The 20,538-nt window shown below is 40.3% G+C and overlaps 1 protein-coding gene across 3 annotated transcripts; it reads right to left on the bottom strand.

The window, feature by feature from the left end:
* Positions 1-696: 696 nt before the first annotated feature.
* Positions 697-11,634, bottom strand: SLC67A2 (solute carrier family 67 member 2). Of its 3 annotated transcripts, XM_015850023.3 has the most exons (6): positions 11,509-11,634; positions 8,178-8,265; positions 6,836-6,879; positions 5,412-5,541; positions 3,956-4,165; positions 697-3,437 (listed from the first exon to the last, which is right to left on the bottom strand). In XM_015850023.3, the coding sequence occupies exons 1-6, from the start codon at positions 11,593-11,595 to the stop codon at positions 2,647-2,649; spliced, it is 1,350 nt and encodes a 449-aa protein (XP_015705509.2). In that variant the 5' UTR covers positions 11,596-11,634; the 3' UTR covers positions 697-2,646. The 3 variants fall into 3 exon arrangements, with proteins under 3 accessions (XP_015705509.2, XP_085407895.1, XP_032297807.2); XM_085551769.1 differs by lacking the exon at positions 6,836-6,879 and having other exon boundaries at positions 11,528-11,634; XM_032441916.2 differs by lacking the exons at positions 6,836-6,879; positions 8,178-8,265.
* Between the last annotated feature and the right edge of the window lie 8,904 nt (positions 11,635-20,538).

The raw sequence follows: 20,538 nt of genomic DNA on the forward strand, positions 1-20,538 counted from the left end.
ACAGCTATACCAGCTGTGTTTTACTACTATACGCTATGCCAGTCAGGCCAACAATAGATTGGAGGAATAGCCTGGCAGGAGGTATCAAGTGCAAGCAGTAGAAAGAGGATCTGCTGTTGGACACAATAGACAGGTAAGTCATAGGCTAACTCCAAGTGAGCAAGGGAAAAAAATCTCATTCTGCAGTTACTTCAAGGTGGAATCTTTCCCCCTAAAAACACACACCTTTAGTCCATAATTAGATCTCTGTTTTGGAATCTTCAGATACCAGAACCAGATTCAAGAAACCACTGAGTAATTCAGCATGGCCCAAAATAGCTGCAGGTTGTTCTCCCCCAGCTTCAAGGGAGGAGTTGCATCTTCTCTCCAGGGACGTCACTTGCTGAACATGATCATGGCAACCAAGAGACAACACAAGGGATTTAAATATGGTCTCCACACACTAGGAATGGCAGCTTTCAGCATCCCATCTCAAAACTGGTGAGTTCATTCTTTGCCTTTCTTCTTTTCCACTCACTGTCGGGTGAATTCTTGGTTGAATCCTAGGGCTCCTTCACCTCTTATGTGGAGTTTATTATTTTCAGTAACGATTAGATCATAAAAAGAATCATACCTCTTTGAATTGTCCATCTGTATTTCATGCCACTTTCAGCAGAGAAAGAGTGAAAAAAAAGAACAGTGACAGAATGATAAAGGTAGATTGTAATTTCATTTTATTACTTTCCCTTAAAAAAGGAAAAAGAAAAACAACTTTTCTGTAACTGAGGCTTTCCAAAGAAATGTTTGCACAGTGCTTTCATTTTGGCCTACAATTAAAAACCTTTCCTTCTGTAGCTTTACTTGTCATGTCCCTGAGATCACAAGCTCCTAAAGGTTTCTCGTGTAATTCTGGTATTTTTATAGTAAAGTTGAATTTTATGGTGTTTAAAGGACTTAGTTTTAAACAGTGCAGCAACTCTAAAATGTGATCTGGTACATAATATAACCAACAAGCATAATAAACATTCCTAAGTATCTCCAATATGTTCATTTTTGAGGAACTCTCCACCTTCCCTTTTAACTTTTGCTACAGTTGCGAAACAGAAAAGCCTGATTTACAGGATAGTTTTAGTTACCCATTTGAAAACATGGATGGAAAGAGGACAGGCAACGTTGGGTGAGAATGTTTTGAAGCATCTGCCAAGCAAAACAAGGAGATAACATACTTGAAAATGTCTCAGGTTCCTCAAGTAAATTCAACACAGATCATTACAGTAATTATCTCTGATGACAGCTACTGAAATCACAGCAGTAATAAAACATTATGTCAATGTATAACATTAACTCAGAGTTCTCTCTGTTCTCATGGTGGCATTGCTGAAATGACTGAGGTTGCAACAAGGACTTACACAATCTCAGGCACTGGAAAAAGAAGGAAATAAGTGCAAAACGATACCTGTGAGTCTCTTGAAGTAGCAACATCATTTGCACGGATGTGTTCAGGCAAACAGCTAAATGGTTATTAATAACAAATTTGACACAGTGGGCTGCATTTTCAAGTAGTTTTAGAAGAAATGCATGGAACATTATCAGTGCAAAGTATGTTTCAAAGCAAATTCAAACAGTGACTAATAAGCAATATGTGCTCGAACAATAGCAAAGCTGCAAAATACTACAACTCTCACTACAGCTCTGAGGGTAAAGTAAAGCAGTTCAGACAAAGACCAAAACACAAATAAAGGAGCATTTTTCATCTTGTCCCTAAAGCATCACCTGTGCCTCCAAGAGTTGAGAAAGAATGCGTTAACTCAATGTCACCTTTGAACTCATGCTAGTTTCTCCAGCACAACTTTAAGTCAATCAAAAGCCTTGAGAAGCAAATTTATTCTTAAAATAAAGGCACAAAAACTGCACAGGAAACATTACGAAATAATTTGTGACAAAGTTGATCAGTAGAAGTTATCACTAAACATGAACTACCAACTCAAGTTTCAATAAAGCTTAGGTTCAGTCTCAGTTTCAGTCTGAATGACTCTGTGTTATTCCAAAATTGTCCAGTTAAAGCTTGTTAACACACAAAATTAGCATATATCCAAATCTGTTGCCTGGGAAAGACTGGTAATCAGGGCCAGATGGCTACCATAAGTCTTAAAGACGATGTATGCTTAACAAAATCATATAAACAAACATCATCTATTGTCACAGCAGAAAATGGCACAGAAATTAAGCTTAGTAAGTTATGTTTCAGATTCTCCTGATCAAATAATAAAAGCTCATTTCTAATTAAATAACACAAATTAACTTCTGTCTGCACCTTTGACAAGATATCAGTCTGTTTCAAGTATCAGCTCAAACAGGATCTGTGTACTTAAGTCATTCTTCTATTCCCTCCAGGAAGGTTAAAAGTTCATTAAAAATACCAGCCAATACTGCACATTAACACCTGTCCCTCTCATAAGAATTCCAGTGGTCCCAGTTCAGAAAGACAACTGTCCTGCAGCATATATTTATATGTATGTATATATACACTTGTCTATGCATGAACATAATTTGCCCTCATAAATGATCCTGTTACTACTGCACAGGACTAGCAGGTGTATGTGCTACACCCAGGCTGATTCACTGTGCCTCTTCTGTAAAACGTATCCATGCAATCCACATTTGCAGCTATTGATTTTTTAACTTAACATTTCCACTGCTACAATACTTTTGCTTGTTTATGTTCATTATCAGAATAGCTATTAAGGCTAAACCAACCCCCAGACTTGGTGGGCCGCAGGGACTGAATTCCTGAGCAATTCCAGAAAGGAGTGGAGCAATTATACGTCCCACTGATGTCACAGACTGTCCAACACCCAGGAGCGTACCACTGGCCTCATTCCCACCAATGGTCAATTCGAGGTCAATGATGCAAGTACGACCTATAGTAGTTGAAAAGGCTAAGAACGTGGAAGACAAAATGACCATCCACATGCCAAGTGCTGATGCATACAGAAGAATCAACACGCAGGTAAAAGTGCTAGAGTGCAACAGAAGTCTGTAAGTGTTGTGCTGATACAGTCTTGTTATTGGTCCAAGAAGACAACCAGCCAGAACTCCAAGTGCACTGCTATAGCTCATTAGGTATCCAGAGAACAGGGGTTTCACCCCAAATCTCTCATCCAAAGCCAGAGTAAAATTACTGTAGTACAGAAGTATAGCAACAGACATCAGTAACCGTATTAAAAATATATCCCATAGATCAGAGGATGCAATTTCTTTAATCCTCTTCAGCACTGTTGCGATTTGGACCCATGGAGACTGGAAAGGACTATCATTTGCCATAGCTCCATTAGTTACTGGTTTCATGTGTGAGTCACGATCTCTTATTGGTGAGGAATTGTCTGTCCTTTTCTTGCTATGTTCATGTTTCATATTGACAATGTTTTCTTCATTCCAGGGTAACATCCAGACAAGACCTACACAGATCAAAATATCAGTTGTTTGCATTTAATTGCATACTTTTTACAAGGCTTCCCATTAGTCCGATGGTAACAGTTTACATAGTGTAAAAAGCAATTGAGCTACTTTATAAAAATCACTATAAAAAATGGCAAGGATTACATATGTTGTTATTCATAATCCAATTTTAAATGCAATGAAAGCAAAAAAGGAAAGCACTAAGACAATACACAACACATAAACCTAAGAGCTGAAGACAAAATTCTGACTTTTAGTTGTCACCTTTGGGCACTAAAGTTCCTATTCCCATGCTGTAACCTGAGGTTAACTGCTTCAAAATTCCTAACCTTCTCCACAGCCCTGTATTCATAATACAAACCACATATGCCAAATATGGTAAGAAACACTACAAACTGACTCGATGATCTCTAAGGTCCCTTCCAACTCGCACGAGACTGTGATACTGTGTAAATTCTAAGTATTAAAAACAGAATAAATACACAAGAGCGGAGCAAAAAAAGGACATAAAACTTACCAGCATTCAGAAGGAAGATAGAGGCACAGATGAAAGATGTTCGATAAAATCCATCTTCCAACTCTGTAAGGTAGCCACCAACAACAGGCCCCAGAATGAAGCCCACACCAGAGGCTGCATTGAAACGTCCCATTACTAAGGGGCGGTCTCTCTCAGAAACCAAGTCAGAAAGCAGGGCTTTAGAGATGGAAAGTGTGTGTTTGAAAATACCTGCAACATAAATACAAACCCAAATGTTTATTGCTTAATTCAAAAGATTAAAAATCATGTAAGTTATCTGATGTATCAATGTTAAAATTGTACAATTCCTATAATTAATATTACAGACCAAAAATTCTTCATGTTAGAGTCGCACAGTGTGTTGAGCCACAATCATTGTCCTGGCTGTTCAAGGATTTGGACATAAGTATCTAAATTACTCAGGCATTTCTTTTAAGGGAACGCTTCTCCAACCCTACTGGAAGGATAAGTAAAGCTCGTGCTGGAAGCACTCTAGGAATAACACAGACTCTAAAATAAGATCCTGTGGGTAAAGGTGGAGTAGAAATGGCTTGTTTGTTTATAAACGTAGCTCTGTAACAACTTTGCTGGGCATGGAGATTTCCAGGATTACAAGGCATGTGGGAGACTGGTGAAGCAAACAAGTGTGCTGCAGGAATAGTAATAATGCAAACATTTCTATTTCTTCACTCTGACCAGAGCAATGCTATCCATCACAAGCACAGTACTGGTAGAATTAAAAAGTATTACTTGTATTGTGTAATTAAATACCAACCAACTTATTCATTAGCAATTTTTCTTTAAGAAACAGTCTGAAGAGTCCCTAGACCAGGACCATAGGCCACAAAAGTAGCCTTTTGTAGATGTGTTCCAAATAAAAGCAATGCTTATTATATCAGAATATGTAAGTGGTATATCAGAATATATGATAAATGTTCAGCTACTGTAAGAATTGATACAAACCTTGCCACAAATTTAGTTTCAGTGCTGCAAACAGACCCGCTTTGGTATATATTCAATTGAAGTGCTGACCTAATCTTTCAGCCAGATTTTGCAGTTATTGCTTTGAAATACATCATCAACATAAGAGAAAATCAATAATGAACGTAACATTCCATTCTGCCCTGTGATTGCAGGTCACGATTTCCAGCAGATATACTGGGTACTCCTAATGACTAACAGTACAACAACTACTTCCAAGGAACTGCTGCACTCTGATCTTACAAAGTTCAACCACTTAAAGTGGTATAAAAGTTTTGTCAGTCTGAGTTTATATTTCAAGTTTCAGAAAAATCATAAGAATGTTTAACCTGTAGAGATGCCCCTATTAGCAGGGTTCAGTAGCTGCTGCTGGATGATGTTATATGGGTACCTACATACCACCACTTCTCTAGTGGTAATTCACAAGCTGCGACTACATGAAATTCTAGCTGCAAAACGCCAAGTGTTTACTCACCTACAGGGACTCTAGAAAGGGCAAACAGGAACACGGAGGTGGATGCTCCAAGCAGGAAGTAACCCAGTGCACTGAGAAGAATACAAGCAAGCAGGGAGTAGCGTCTTCCTACTATATCACTCCAGCAGCCCTTTACAAAGCAGGAAATGAAGAACATTTCAGAACACTTAACATACAGAAAACAATCAGTTTATCTAAGTTAAATTGAGAAAGAAATTCAAAGGACAATTAGCAAAAGCTTCATAAGCTTACTACACAATTTCACTAAGTGCATGAAGACTGGAAGTGATGAGCAGAGTTCTGCCCTGCTGGCAATGCACCAGCTGAGACTGTATTCTATTTCACGTCAGGTACATGTTTGTTCTTTTACACTTTCTCCCTTTAAAAAACACAATCCTGCAGTAAACACCCTTACATACTACTATTACTGGCACTGTGAACATGCTAGCACAACCAACCACAAATATTTGGTGGCTATGCTCAAGACACTTGCTGAGCATCCTAAAAGGAACAGTCTTAGCTAGGAGGCATTTGCCATCCCAGAGCAGATAAGCAGTAAGTAATGAAGGGAGAACATCAAACTTGCTGTAGTATGTTTATAAAACAGCTTGATTACAAGCAGCCAGTAGATTTTTAATGAAGTAGGTAATGGTCTTGCAGTTCAAAGAAAACGCCACATCAGAAATGCAAATTATCCCAGGTGTCCTGTAGAACACACTGAAACACTTTTGCACGAGATGCTCAAAATCTGCTCTCCTGAGAGACAGAAGAGAGCAGGGTAAAATTAAAGGTTTTCCTGGTTAAATACATGGATCTATGGTACTGAACGGTAAAGCATCCTTTCAGGATGCTTGGCCTTGACAAAGCACTGCATGAGAGCTTAGGCCATATGGCAGATTACAAGACACTGCTTATTAAGCAGGGAAAGTAAGCTCTATATAACAGGCTTACAAAGAGCTGACTCATGAGATGGCTTTCTGGACAGACTACCTGAACTAAGAGAACTGTTTTACTAGTGCCTACATTGGGGACAACCTTGTTTGACTGGGGGTTAGTTTAGCATTGGTTGTCTGATCCCAAATCTGCATCTTACAGTGTAGGGAACCTGCTTTGGCAGGGGGGTTGGACTCGATGATCTCTAGAGGTCCCTTCCAACCCCTACAATTCTGTGATTCTGTGATCTTAGTTTTAATCTGAATTCTGCACTCTATTTAGTAATGTTATGAAGGATCTGAAAATTCTGTGTAAGTGAAACAAAAAGGCAAACTAAAAACAGGATCCTCCAAACAAAAACACTTATATGAACACCACGAACCTCTTCAAATTTTCAAGAAATGCTATTAAAATCTTCCTTTCCCACTCCCATCCCCCCATAAAATCCATAGAAATGACAATGTACTTAAAAACACAGTGTTAGAACTCACCACAAACGTGCTGGAAAATAGTTGCATTATACCATAGAGAGATCCTAAAACAAGCAAGTAAAATACCAACAGTAAAAATTATTCTTTTCTTTTGTGAAAACTGCTTGAAATTTTAACTGAGAAAACATGAAAGTAATTCTAGGAATAATTCACTAAAAGAAAAGGAAAGGATGAAGCTTAGAAAACAAGGGAAACAGTATAAGGAACGGTAGAAGAATCATTATAAAGCAACTGCTAATCAACCTTATACAACTACATAACCTAGAAGGACGTTGCTTTGGATGGTGTATTAAGCAAAAGAGATCTCAGCATTTGTGATTCCTTTCTCAGAATCAGAAGAGAATTTCATTACTGGGAGGCCATAATTACTTTCCATTCAGCTCTTCAACTTATTACAAGGCACCACAGAAACCCTAAAGTAACCACACACACCCTACTCTTTCATTTGGGAGGCTGAGTTTAGCAGCAGTCAGTGACAGAAGAGAAGCAGAAAAGAGAAGCACAGAGAAACATCTACCAACCCCTTTCATTTATAAGAATACACAACAAAACCTAGTTGTTGTTTTTTTTCCCCAAGTTTAAATCAAAGCAGATGAAAATGTATTTTTGATGAATCAATGCTTAAAATACTACAGTTATCTCAGAGCAGGACCAGAGTTATTTCACAAACTGCTCCCACCCAAAATAAAAATAAATCAATAAAAAAGAATAACAAAGCCCAAACCAACCACATGTAGGTAAGAAGAATATCATACTTCTATCACAGCAAACCCACAAACAGCAATACAATATATAAATAAGAACCTTAGAATCATGGGACTTCATCTTAATCATAGAATCATAGAATTACCCAGGTTGGAAAAGACCTTGAAGATCATCAAGTCCAACCGCAGCCTAACCAGAACCCTAACTCTAAAAACCCTACACTAAATCATATCCCTGAGCACCACATCCAAACGGCTCTGAAAAATGTATGGCGATTCAACCACCTCCCTGGGGAGCCTATTCCAGTACCTAACTACCCTTTCTGTAAAGAAGTTCTTCCTAATATCCAAACTAAACTTGCCCTGGTGCAACTTGAGGCCATTTCCCCTCATCCTGTCACTTGTCACTAGTGAGAAGAGAACTGTAAGAACTTTTCAGGTATTGGAAGAAGGTGATAAGGTCTCCTCTCAGCCTCAGCCTCAGGTCTCCTTTTCCCCAGAATGCTTCCTTTTAAGACAGAATTCCAAACCTTCAGAATTTACCGATAAATATTCTTTAAGGATGACAACATATCTTTGCTATAAAGTAGCTGCAAGGAATTTAATTGAATTGGGAACAATTGATTATTGCAACTCACCTATTATTCCAACAACTGTATGACTTGCTCCTAGAGATTTGATGTGAAGACTCATTAAAGGAACTACCATACTCACACCAAATAAATCCTGAAAAGAAGGGAAGAAAATGTTTAATAAGTGATGACTTCTACAAAGATGACAGCAAACTGAGAACAGTCCACGCTTCAAAAGTTTTACATGACTTCTGTATCTGTATAAGAGTCAAAGAAAATTTTTCATGCCTAATGTGGTATGTCATAACCTCTACAGTGTACCCTGTATGGACAGGAAGATAAATCACAGAATCACAGAATTGTAGGGGTTGGAAGGGACCTCTAGAGATCACAGAGTCCAACCCCCCTGCCAAAGCAGGCTCCCTACACCACGTCACACAGGTAGGCGTCCAGGCGGGTCTTGAATATCTCCAGAGAAGGAGACTCCACCACCTCCCTGGGCAGCCTGTTCCAGTGCTCCGTCACCCTCACTGTAAAGAAGTTCTTGCGCACATTCGTGCGGAACTTCCTATGCTGTACTTTCATCCCATTACCCCTAGTCCTGTCCCCACGCACTACTGCAAAGAGACCAGCCTCACCACTATGGCTCTCACACCTCAGGTATTTGCAGACCTGGATCAAGTCCTCTCTCAGCCTTCTTTTCTCAAGGCTGAAGAAAAGGTCTGCTTCACGAAGGAGTGAAAATTCCAATGCCAATATTCCACCTTCTTACACATACAGACATTTTGAAGATATACAGCTAAATAATAATTTTTTATTTCAGTCACCTAAAACACTCTGTACTCGGGTAGAAGGAAAATCTACACTATTTTCACTATTGACCAGGATGAGGAAGAAGATCTGAACCTATTCAAAGCTGGTCTTTCTGTATAGCTTCAGAAATGCCAGGACAGAAACATTAAAAAAATATATTGTGAAGTGTAAGTAGAAAACTTTTTGTATAAGGGCAAAGGACACTACCCATCCTGAAAGGTACAAGAATCTTCTACTCGGTTCTTTTGATACTTTACCTTTTGTTGAGCTAGCCACATTAACCCAATAGTTCCTTCACTATATGCTCCCGGCATGAGTCCGTTATCAGAGCTGAGCCTTACAGAAGAGAGCTATTGAAGCAAGATCACCTTTTATCACTGACTGCTGTAGCTTCAGCAGACTAGCTGGCTGTTCATAGCACACCCACAGTCAGAGTAATTTTCACAATGCACTCTACTGAGTAATAGTCTATCACTAAGTATCTTATGATGGAAACAAGAAATTAGGACATTGAATATATCAGCGTGAGTAAAAATCCCACACAACTTACTAACATTGTTAGTAAAACAGCAATAGGGCTCAGAAAGCTATTCCAAGCATTAGTGTATCGAATCATGGAACAACAATAATTCACACTGAAGTGATCTCAGGTTTCTAGTCATGCTCCCAGCAGGGCAAGCTTTGAATACAAACTCACAAGGTTTTATCCGGTCTTGTACTGAAAATCTTCTAGGACAGAGACCACACAGCTCTGGCAACCTTTCCCACTTCTTGGCTGTCCTCATGTGAAAAGATGCATCTGTGCTCAGTACAGGAGAGACATAGACTTGTTGGAGCGCGTCCAGAGGAGGGCCACAAAAATTATCCAAGGATTAGATCACCTCCCTACAAGGACAGGCTTAAAGCTAGAACTGTTCACCCTGGAAAAGGCTCCACAGTGCCACTGACTGCCTTTCAATCAAGTCATCCCTCTGTGTCCTCTTGCTGCCTGCAGGACTTAGTAGTTGTCTATATTGAGTTTCATAAGGCTATTACCAGCCCATCTATTCAGCCTGCCTAGAATCACAGAATCATTAAGGTTGGAAAAGACCTCTCAGATTGTCTTGCCCAACCATCAATCGATCCCACCATGCCCACTAGACAATGTCTTTCTTTGCCACAGGTGCCCCTTGGATGGCACCCATGTCCTCAATTGCACCCTATGACTGAAATGTCATCTGAAAACCTGGTCTGCCACTTTGCCCAGGTCATGGATAAAGGTATTAAAATGTTCAGGTCTCAGAATACACACCAGTAGAACTCGACATGTCACAGGCACTCAGGTTGTGCAAGACCCACTAACCATTCTTCTATAATAGGTTATTTGTTATCTCACTTAACATTTCTTATGTCAAATGGTAACGACACTGCATTTGCTTGGCTACAGGAAGATTGTGTAACAAGTAACATGTTCTTCCTTACATTTCATCACACACTACACCTTTAAAATTGCACGAAATTCTTGCCGGCTTTCAGGGTGTATTACATGCTCCATGTCAAAGTATCACATAGGAGGTATGAAGACACAAAAGTTGTTATTATGTAACTTGTCCTTTACATTATTTCCTAGGATAGAATTGTAGAATTCTTAGAGTAGGAAGGGACACCTGAAGGCCACCCTGTGAAGGGACACCACAGCTAGATCAGGTTGCCCAGGGTCTGATCCAGCCTCATCTTGAAAGTTTCCAGGGATGGGGCATCGACCACAACACTTGGTAACCCATTACAGTGCCTTCCCACCCTCATTTAAAAGAGCTTTTCCTCACATCCAACTTAAATCTAGCCTCCCTGAGCCTGAAAACATTTTCCTTTGCTCAGTCACCACAGATGCTGCTAAAGAGTCTGTCCCTTTCGCATAGCTCCCCTTTAGATACTGAAAAACCACTAACAAGTCACCTCTGAGCCTTCTCTAAACTAAACAGCCCCAGCTCTCTCAGTCTGCCCTCATAGAAGAAGTTATCTATCCCCTGGATCATTTTTGTGGCCCTTCTCTGCACACGCTCCAACAGGTCTATGTCTCTGCTGCACTGAGGACTACACACTTGGACGCAGTACTCCAGGGTATTAGTTCAAGGACTGAAAACAAGCCCAACCTAAAGGTCACAGGGCAAATCCAACTGCTACAGTACACTGTCACAAGCATTCAAGCCCCAGAAAGAAGTCACAGAATCACAGAATGACCCGGGTTGGAAGGGACCTCAAGGATCATGTAGTTCCAACCCCCCTGCCTGGCAGGGCCACCAAACATACATCTTTACTAGATCAGGTTGCCCAGGGCCCCGTCCAACCTGGTCTTGAACACCTCCAAGGACGGGGCATCCACAACCTCCCTGGGCAGCCTGTTCCAGGGCCTAACCACTCTCCTACCCCCCCCTCCCCGCCGCCGCCGCCGCCACCTCGAACCCGGCCCCTCCACCGGCCGCTTGTAGCCCCGGCAGAGGGCCCCAGAGCTACAGGGCCGCAGCATCCGGCTCATGAGAGGCGGGGAAGGATTTCCCCCTCACCGTCACGACCGCCCACTGTACGCTACCAGCTCGCCGCTTACCAGGAAGCCCACAACGTACAAGCAGCGCACGAAGCGCCGTGCCGCCGTCGGGCTGGTCGCGGCTCCCCGGCCTCCATCCTCCGCCATCCGGACGGCGGCTGCCCCGGACCCGCGCCCCGCAGCGGCAATGCTGGGCATGCGCAGTGCCAGGGAACGGCAGAAACATGGCGGCGGGGATGGGCGGGGGGTGCTGGAGGGTGCTCTCATAACAGTCACAGAATTATCAAGGTTGGAAAAGACCTAGAAGATCATCCAGTCCAACCATTACCAATACTTCCCAGCTAAATCATATTCATCAACACAACATCCAGACGTTTCTTGAACACTCCCATGGTCGGTGACTCCACCACCTCCCTGGGCAGTGCATCCCAATGCCTGACTACCCTTTCCGAGAAGTAATACTTCCTAATGTATAACCTGGGCGTTTTGTTTGTGTCAGCCTCTAAATGTGTATTTGTTCTCCTTCAGGTGGGAGTTTCAGGTTTCAGTTGCTGGAGACTTTCAGAATCCTTGCCTTCCTCTGCTCACCTGTAGGAATTTTGCCCTTCCTGCTGCTTTTTGTGTGTTTGTGTGGAGCTTCTCATTATGCCTCTCACCACAGGGCCCGAGGCCCTGAGGAAAACAGAAACGGAGCAACTTTGGAAGCAGAAATAAGCCCTAGCAGAATGGTGATGGCCCTCCTCACAGTCCTCCTGGCTGCTGTAGAAAGATGGGTGTTAAACCTGTATGCTTCTAGTTCTGCCCCCCTCTTTGGGAAGTGGCTCTGGGTGTCTGACACAGCACCTGAAGTGTTTCTGGTGGCAAAGCACTTTCTAGCAGTGTTATGTGCAAACTGGCTGATGGTTGCTACGCATCCTTGGAAGACAGGCATTCCGGTTTCTTCTTGGAATGTACATAGAATCATAGAATAGAATCATTAAGGCGAGAAAGACCTCTCAGATCATCCAGTCCACCCCCACCATGCCCACTGACCACATTCCTCAGTGCCACATCCACACACCCTCCAGGGACAATGACTGCACCACTTTCCTGGGCAGCCTGTGCCACTGCAGCACTGCTCTTGCTGAGATGTTTCCTAATATCCAACCTGAACCTCCCCTGACACAACTTGAGGCCATTCTCTCTCACCACTGGTTACATGGGAGGTCAACCCCGGTCTTGCCACAACTTCCTTTCAGGTCACTGTAGAGGCTCCACTGAGCCTCCTCCAGACTGAACAATCCCAGTTCCTTCAGCTGCTCTCCATAAGACTTGTGCTCCTGATTCTTCACTTCTTTGTTGGCCTTCTCTGGACATGCTAATATTCCTAGATATATGCCTTATGTATAAGATACCAAAAAGGATAGCCTAATGTATACATAGGGACAAAGATGCTATCAATCTTCTAGATAATTGAGCTGTTTAATATCCAAGTGCTTGTAATATGTTGGAGTTCACCCCATTTAGCTCTCTAAGGCCATCCCTTCACTTTGAATAACATTCTCTCAGAATAATGACTTTTTTTTTTTTTTTTTTTTTTTTAAATTTTGGATGTAGCATTACTGAGAATTACAATTACACACACTTATCTGAAATGCAACAAAATGCACTGAAGTATTGGAGTATCATGAGAATTGACACTACATTATCAGTCTGCTCACTGTTACGCTAATTTGGTCACTTCAACTCTGATGGAATAAATGGAAATGGTCTGAAGGCTGTCAACTATTAAAGAAGTGGATGATTAAAAGATGTTGTGAAGGTGTAGGTAGTGTTCCTGTGTCATAAGACAGACTGACTCTTGTGGCCAACTGAGACCAACAGAAAAAGTTGAGATTCTTTGTAAATATCAGTCTCTGCGATAAGTCTAGAAAACAATTATAATTCTACATTCTCTTCTGACTGTGAAGATCCAAAAGATCTAATATAATGGGGACAAAATACTGTAGGCTGCTTCAAAGTTCTTGTTAATAAGAACTGATTTTTAGTTTTGTCTGCTATTTCCATCTACCCCATTGCAGAATGGCTTGTAAAGCAGACGAACTCAGATTTCAACTCCTCCAATAACACTTTCAGTGCCAACTGTTACGAATAAAAAAAAAAAAATTAAAAAAAAAACCACATGAAAAAGCAACTCAAAAACCAACCCACTCATACAGGTGTCTGTTCTTTTAACAGATTTCGTACTGCTTTTGTATTGGCAAACTTGATTACATTATTTAAAAAGCTGTAAGTCTGTCTGTTTTTGCATAATGTGTAAGGAAAAGTCAATAATATATAATAACATAGTAAAGATCTCTGTTGCCTTTGAACTGAAGGCAGATGGTTCCTGCTACCTCGGAACATCCCACTCTTTTTCTGTCATTGCAATTAACAAAAAGAAAAAATAGGATAAAGCTTCCAAATAAAAATGATATGTCTGATAAGAGACTTAACTAACAAAGAATTAAATGAATGAAATATGATGAAGGCTATTTTGATACTGCAAATATTATATACTTGTCTTACTGTAAGGTACTTGACTTTCTACTGGATGGTTTTTTAAGTAAATTGGTAAAGCAATACATACTCAGAAATGGCAAACAGCATATGGATTCAGTATTTTGGGATACGTCTTCAGATTGAAATTGTGAATGGAGACTCTTCACTCAAGAAGTGGTACATCTAGATGGTCCTCTTGTTTCTTACCTTTTTAGCAAGTGCTAATATGTCTTCTGCTAAGAAAGAGGTTGAGGTAGTCTGTACCTATCCTTCCTCAGCCAACTTGGAGCTATGTATACTTCAAACCAAGATAAAGTGAAAGCTCTGATGGAAGTTATCTGAAATCTAACTAAGTTGCCTAAAAAGATCCTTTCATTAGAGGGAGAAAATTTAAACCTTATAAATTGTCAGATGAAATTCTTAAAATTATTTTGTAAGGCAGATCTACGACAACTGCAGAAATTCTTTGTAGTAAAAGGAATGCATTCATGAATTCCTTCCTGCATTACAAATAGGAAAATTCAAGACCCCAAATGCACCATCTGTCATCAAATTTAGCAAATCTTACAGTGACTTATTTCATTCTGGTTTACAGCTTCAGTTCATTACAGTAACATTTATCAGTCCTTTCAATTTCTTGTATACAAAGTGAGTCCAGCAGAAAAAATTACCATCTCGTAGTCCAGAACATTTTGAGAGGTACTGTAAAGGAACTTGAGTTTGGAAGCTTCTGAAAATATTTAAGACATTTAAAGTGTAATCTTTCTGAAAAGATCTGCAGATTTAAGGGACATAGAAAGAAACCTTTTAACTGATTTTCTACCACAAAACTATAAAACTATAAATACTTGTGGACAAGACAGAATGATCTAGAAAGCATTTCTAAACCTTTTTTTTCTTAAGGAAGAAATTGCTTCAGTCACTGGGCCTAGTTCTCTCATTCTGGAATCTTCTGTGGCAACATAACTGAGACTGCTTAGCTTTCCATGGTTCTTTCAATTAATGCTTAACAGATAAAAGATCTGGAACAATTTAGATATGACTGATGGTGCTTTAGAACAGGGAATGGCCTTGATAAGTCCTTTACAGCCTAGTGCATTTCCTTTCATACTGCCATTTTCTTATTATCTTATTCCCCTACCTATGCATTCCTTTTTGTTTGTTTTGTTTTTTAAAGCCTCAGGAGCCACAGAGAAGATGGAAATATACAGAACAGACTGGAGGCTGTTTCTTCAGTTTTTCTGAGTAAAATCCTAAAATATATAACAAAAAATGTCTGTGTAGTAGATGGTAGGAGTTACCACCACAAGGTGAGTTTCATAACAGCGAGACCCATGTAAGATAAAAGTGGACATGGTGAAGAAAGGGGAAGCTCTTCATGTCTGACCATTTCTGGAGTGCAGGCACATGACTGTTTCCATGGGAGACCTGGAACACCTAAAATTAAGTAACTCATTCACATCTGAGAAAAATATATGCAGGGGTGTGTCATTTCCTTACAGCACTGCAGGAACTAGAAATGGTATTGTCCCTGCTTTCCTTTATTTTAAGATTAGATCACTCATCAAAGATGTGGGTAAACATAATGCACCCTCATATACCTTTGATGATTCTACTTATTTGTCCAAATTAGAGGAACATTGATTCATCAGAACATGAATCAGTACTATTGTTAGTTGAAATTGTTCTACCTTCCCGTGTTGTTTACCTGTATTATCCACTGTAGATTTAATGCACAATATATTGCAGAGTACAATATATGAAACAGAGTGATCCACTTGTATTGACATTGACATTTTATTTTCTTTCCTCTGGATGAATAAATCTGTGCGAGTACACAGACTATGAATGTTCCAAGCATTCAAAGGTTATGTGGAAGGGTCCAAAGGTGTTATAAACTCTGCAGTTCATCTGGATGGCTGCAAGCCTGGCACGTGCTCCTGCAGATTCAAGTTGCAGAAACTGTGCAAATAGAAATGGCAGGGAGAAGCTGGAATTTTCCTTAACTCCCACACAGTAAATAAGTATAATAGATAATAGAATCACAGAATCACAAGGTTGGGAAGGACCTACAAGTTCATCTAATCCAACCATCCTATCACCATTATTACCCACTAAGCTACTAAACCATATCTTGTAGCTCCTCATCCAGATGCCTCTTGAGCACTGCCAGGGATGGCGACTCCACCACTTCCCTGGGCAGCCATTCCAGTGCCTGACCACTCTCAGAGAGAAAAAGTTTTTCTTTATGTAAAATCTAAACCTCTTCTGGTACAATTTGTGACCATTTCCTGGGGTCCTGTTTGTTGCCTGGGAGAAGGCCAAACCCCTCCTCATCACAACCTCCCTTCAGGAAGTTGTATATAATATATGTGCTGGCTCATAAATAAGGTTGTTCTTGTTAGTGTAACAGTGTTCCTATTAAAGCTGTAACTGGCTTAGGTCAGAAGTGTAATTTCTATATGTATAGTTAATATCATCCTTTCATGATTTATGCATTTCAGCATAGCAGTACTGCATAATGAATGACTTAGTGAGATCTGTGTTCAGAATGACTTGATTTCATAGAATCATAAAATCATAGAATCATAAAATCATAGAATCATAGAGTGGCCTGAGCTGATAAGGGACCACAGTGATCATGTAGTTTCAACCCCCCTGGTATGTGCAGAGTCAACAACCGCTAGACCAGGATGCCCAGAGCCACATCCAGCCTCGCCTTGAATGCCTCCAGGGATGGGGCATTTCATTCATGTGTAAATAACTTCTGCTCTACAATCTCTGCTCAGGATTTATGTGACCCAACAATGTGACCTTGCCACAAAGAAGGCTAATGTTATCTTGGTCTGCATTAGGAGGAATGTTGCTAGCATGTCTGGGGAGGTGATTCTTTCCCTGAACACTGGTGAGGTCACATATGAAGAACTGTGTCCAGATCTAGGAACCACAGTACAAGAGAGTCATGAGGATACTGGAGAGAGTCCAACAAAGGGCCACAAAAAGAAAAATAAATAAGACAGTGCAGAACCTCTCCTGTGCAGAAAGGTTGAGAGAGTTGTGTCTGTTCAGCCTAGAGAAAGCTCAGGGGGATTTTGTCTGTGCTACAGGCACGTCAGTCAGACCTTGGTGCCAAGGAAGGTCATGTAACAGATCATCTTGAGTGCCATCACATGGTACATAGTGGAAGATCAGGTGATCAGACCCAGTTGACATTGGTTTATGGTAGGCAGTTCCTCAGTATGTTTGCAGATGACACCAAGTTGGGAGGAAACGTTGATCTGTTAGAGAGTAGGAAAGTTCTGCAGGGGGATCTGGGTAGTCTGTATCGATGAGCTATATACATACAAAGTTAAATGCTGGTTCCTAAGCCTGTGTCATAACAACCTCTTGCAATGGTATAGCAGTGAGGAGTGGCTGAAAATCTGACCAGCAGAAATGAACCTGGGGATGCTCATCAACAGATGGCTGAATGAACCAACATTGTCCGGGTGACTGAGGAGGCCAATGGCAACTGGGCCTGCATCAAAGATAGTGTGGCCAGCAGGACAAGGGAAGTATTCAACACTGTTTAGATTGCTCTTCAAATACTGTGTTCAGTTTTAGATTGTTCAGTATTAGAATTATATTGAGTTAGTTGAGCATGTGCAGGGAAGAGCAATGAAGCTTATGAAGGGACAAGAAAACAAGAGCTATGAGGAGTGGCTGAGGGAACTGAAGTTGTTTTTTCTGTACGGTAGGCTTAGGGTAGAACACCTGAAAGGAGGCTGCTGCAAGGACTGTGTTGGTCTCTTTTCTCAGGTGACAAGTGACAGGATGTGAGGAAACATCTTCAAGTTGAGCCAAGGGAGTTTTAGATAAGATATTAGGAAGAATTTTGTCATGGAAAGAGTGGTAAGGCATCAGACCTGGCGGAGTCCTCATTCCTGGAAATATTTAAGAGAGGTATGGACATAGCTCTTAGGGCTGTGGTTTAGCAGTGGACTTAGTAGTTAGGTGTTGTTGAACTTTAAGATCTTAAATGTCTTTTCTAACCTACAAGGTTTTATGATTTATATAAATACTGAGAGGGAGGGTACGAAGAGGACAGAGCCAGGCTCTTTTCAGTGATGCCTGGTGACAGGACAGTAGACCATGGGCATCCTTTCTTACTGTGAGAATGAGAAGGCATTGTCATAGGTTTATCAGAAAGGTTGTGGAGTTTTCCACCTTGGAGATCTTCATATAGCACCTGGACATTGTCCTGGGCAAGCATCTCTAGATGGTCTTGCTTGAGTAGGTGGTTGGATCAAGTGACCTGCAGAGGTCCTTTTCAACATCAGCCATTCCATGATTCTGAGATTAGTGACCTGATTTAGTACAGTACTAATTTTGAAGTGGTGAGATCTCAAACTAATAATTCCAGGCCCCCTTTTAGTCAGTGAAGAAAAACATCATTAAAAAAAAAAAAAACAAAAAAAAAAACCCACAAAAAAGAATAGAAAAGAAATGCACTTCTAGGGTGTGATTCATGGCACATTGAAGTAGTCATCCAAAGATAGATCAGGTGCACTGTGTCCTAGAAGTGCCAGTATAACTGTAAAGGAATATTGAGGTGATAAGTTTAATTGAAGGCAGCTACACTGCAGCTGTTTAGTGTTAGGTGAGATGAATCCCACTCAAGGACTTAATTGACAAGGTGTACTAGGTACTCTGTATGTCTGCCCAGCAGATCTCATAGGTGCAATGTCTAATGTGCTACCCAGCTGGGAAGGATGGACTGAATGAGGATCAGAATCAGTGGATGAGATATGCTGTAGATGTTCAAAATGTTTTTCTTCAGCTGTAAATGGGCAATATGGTTTTAGAAGGACTCAGTTCTGAGGCAGCTGCAGAAATTGTTTCTTGATATGTAGTGAGACGTGCAGACAGTTCTAAAAGTCTGTTTTTAGATCATGGACATATCTGCCAGCACAGATAAGAAGCTGCTTGCCAATTCCAAATGTACACATGACATTTACTCAATCACACATAAACATAAACAAGCAAATAAACAGCCCCCTCCTCCCATAAACTAATAAAGCTTTTTCTCCTTTGGATAGAAAATAAGGAAAGAAATAGCCTGCTATTGTCTTTTTGTTGTTGTTGCTTTGTTTTGTTTTTAATTCTTTTCTATTTTTCAATATGAGGAGGGGCTCAGATAAGTATATTGATGCTGGAACCACTTAGATAAGTAAGTAAACAAAAATATGCAGATTTAGGAATTAGTTTAGCCTTATCTGCAAAAGAAAATTAAACAGAAATAAAATCATAAAACTTTTGCCAGCATTGTTCAACGAGATTGGAATATATCCATTATGGAGAGCCTTCAGTCTTCACGCCAAGAATCAACAAAATCAATGGGTGTTGGGCGTAATTGGCCAAATTGATTGTATGTTAAAGCTGATTTAATTATATCATTGTCATTATAGTAGGGATAAATTTGGCTTTGATTTTAAAGTGTTGGTCTTTCTGTAGAAATTCTGTAGGAGTGTTGGAAGGAATTGGGGAATTAACTTGTTTAAGAATCATATTAATGATTGTTTTTATTTGATAAGCTTAGCCCAGTTTTCATGCCCTGAACTGCCTTTTTCTATTCTGTAGAGGGACATTCAGAATTTAATTTAATTTGAGAAAATGCACACTGGGACTTTCTGTGAGCATTTAAGTAGTGCAAAAAGTGAATTTTTATGATGATGTAACAGATATGAATATGTCTCCTGATTTATTCTTACCATATTCAGGCATAGTACTGGAGTTGTTAGACTATTTGGAAGGTAGTGCTGCCAGAAAATGTGCCATAAACATAAAAGAGAATAATTAAAGTAGATCCTCTCAGGAAGAACATTCTATGCTGAGACCAGAATGCATGTATATTAAAAATAAATACTTCTACTACATAGCCAGAGCTTCAGCTATCATTTTGTACACACCGAAACTCCTCATACAGACTGATTTCTGTGAAGCTACTCATGAAAATATCTTACTCCCATGCAGAAACGAGTTCACAGAGTCACTGATGTATTTTCTTTTGTCTGACCTGAAGTCACCTGGAGGCAGGTGGGTGTAGTAAGAATGAAACCAACCATTTTCTTTCTTTCATTATTTGTGTTCAGTGGCTGTCAGGAGACTGGAGTTCTCTTTTCACTTCAGATGTAACATTGAAAAAGGCACTTTGTCATTGTGTGCCACAGTTTCCTTGTTGCTTCCTGTGGACAGCAGCACATAACAATTCTGCAAAGAACTTTGAGATTTGCAGATTATAGCACGAGAGTGAATAGCATTTGTATTATTTTCATTGAATTCTGCTGTGCCTTTTGCAGTGCTTATACCACACCTTGTCCAATTGGTACTTTGTATTAAATTCCTGTAGTATCAAATTTGAATAGAATTTGAATTGTGACTTGCAAATATGGCATTAGGCAGATAACATAGTGTTATGAAAACATTGAAGAAAAATCTCTGGTTCATTTGTCCAGATATTAGAGAGGGTAGAATCAGTTTCTTCTGTCAGTTTCCTTCAGTATGCTGCTATACTGCCCAAGCAGATATTAG

Source organism: Coturnix japonica, chromosome 1, assembly GCF_054131305.1.
Source record: "Coturnix japonica strain WE chromosome 1, WE-NBRP24, whole genome shotgun sequence".
NCBI lineage: Eukaryota > Metazoa > Chordata > Aves > Galliformes > Phasianidae > Coturnix > Coturnix japonica.

What these genes read in the sequence shown, in the direction of transcription:
- SLC67A2 (XM_015850023.3), bottom strand. Translation starts at nt 11,595, where the DNA reads ATGGCGGAGGATGGAGGCCGGGGAGCCGCGACCAGCCCGACGGCGGCA. An exon ending in TACAGTTGTTGGAATAATAG is followed by an intron (nt 6,880 to 8,177) that starts GTGAGTTGCAAT and finishes TGCTTGTTTTAG; the next exon opens with GATCTCTCTATGGTATAATG. An exon ending in CCTTTCTAGAGTCCCTGTAG is followed by an intron (nt 4,166 to 5,411) that starts GTGAGTAAACAC and finishes TTTATGTTGCAG; the next exon opens with GTATTTTCAAACACACACTT.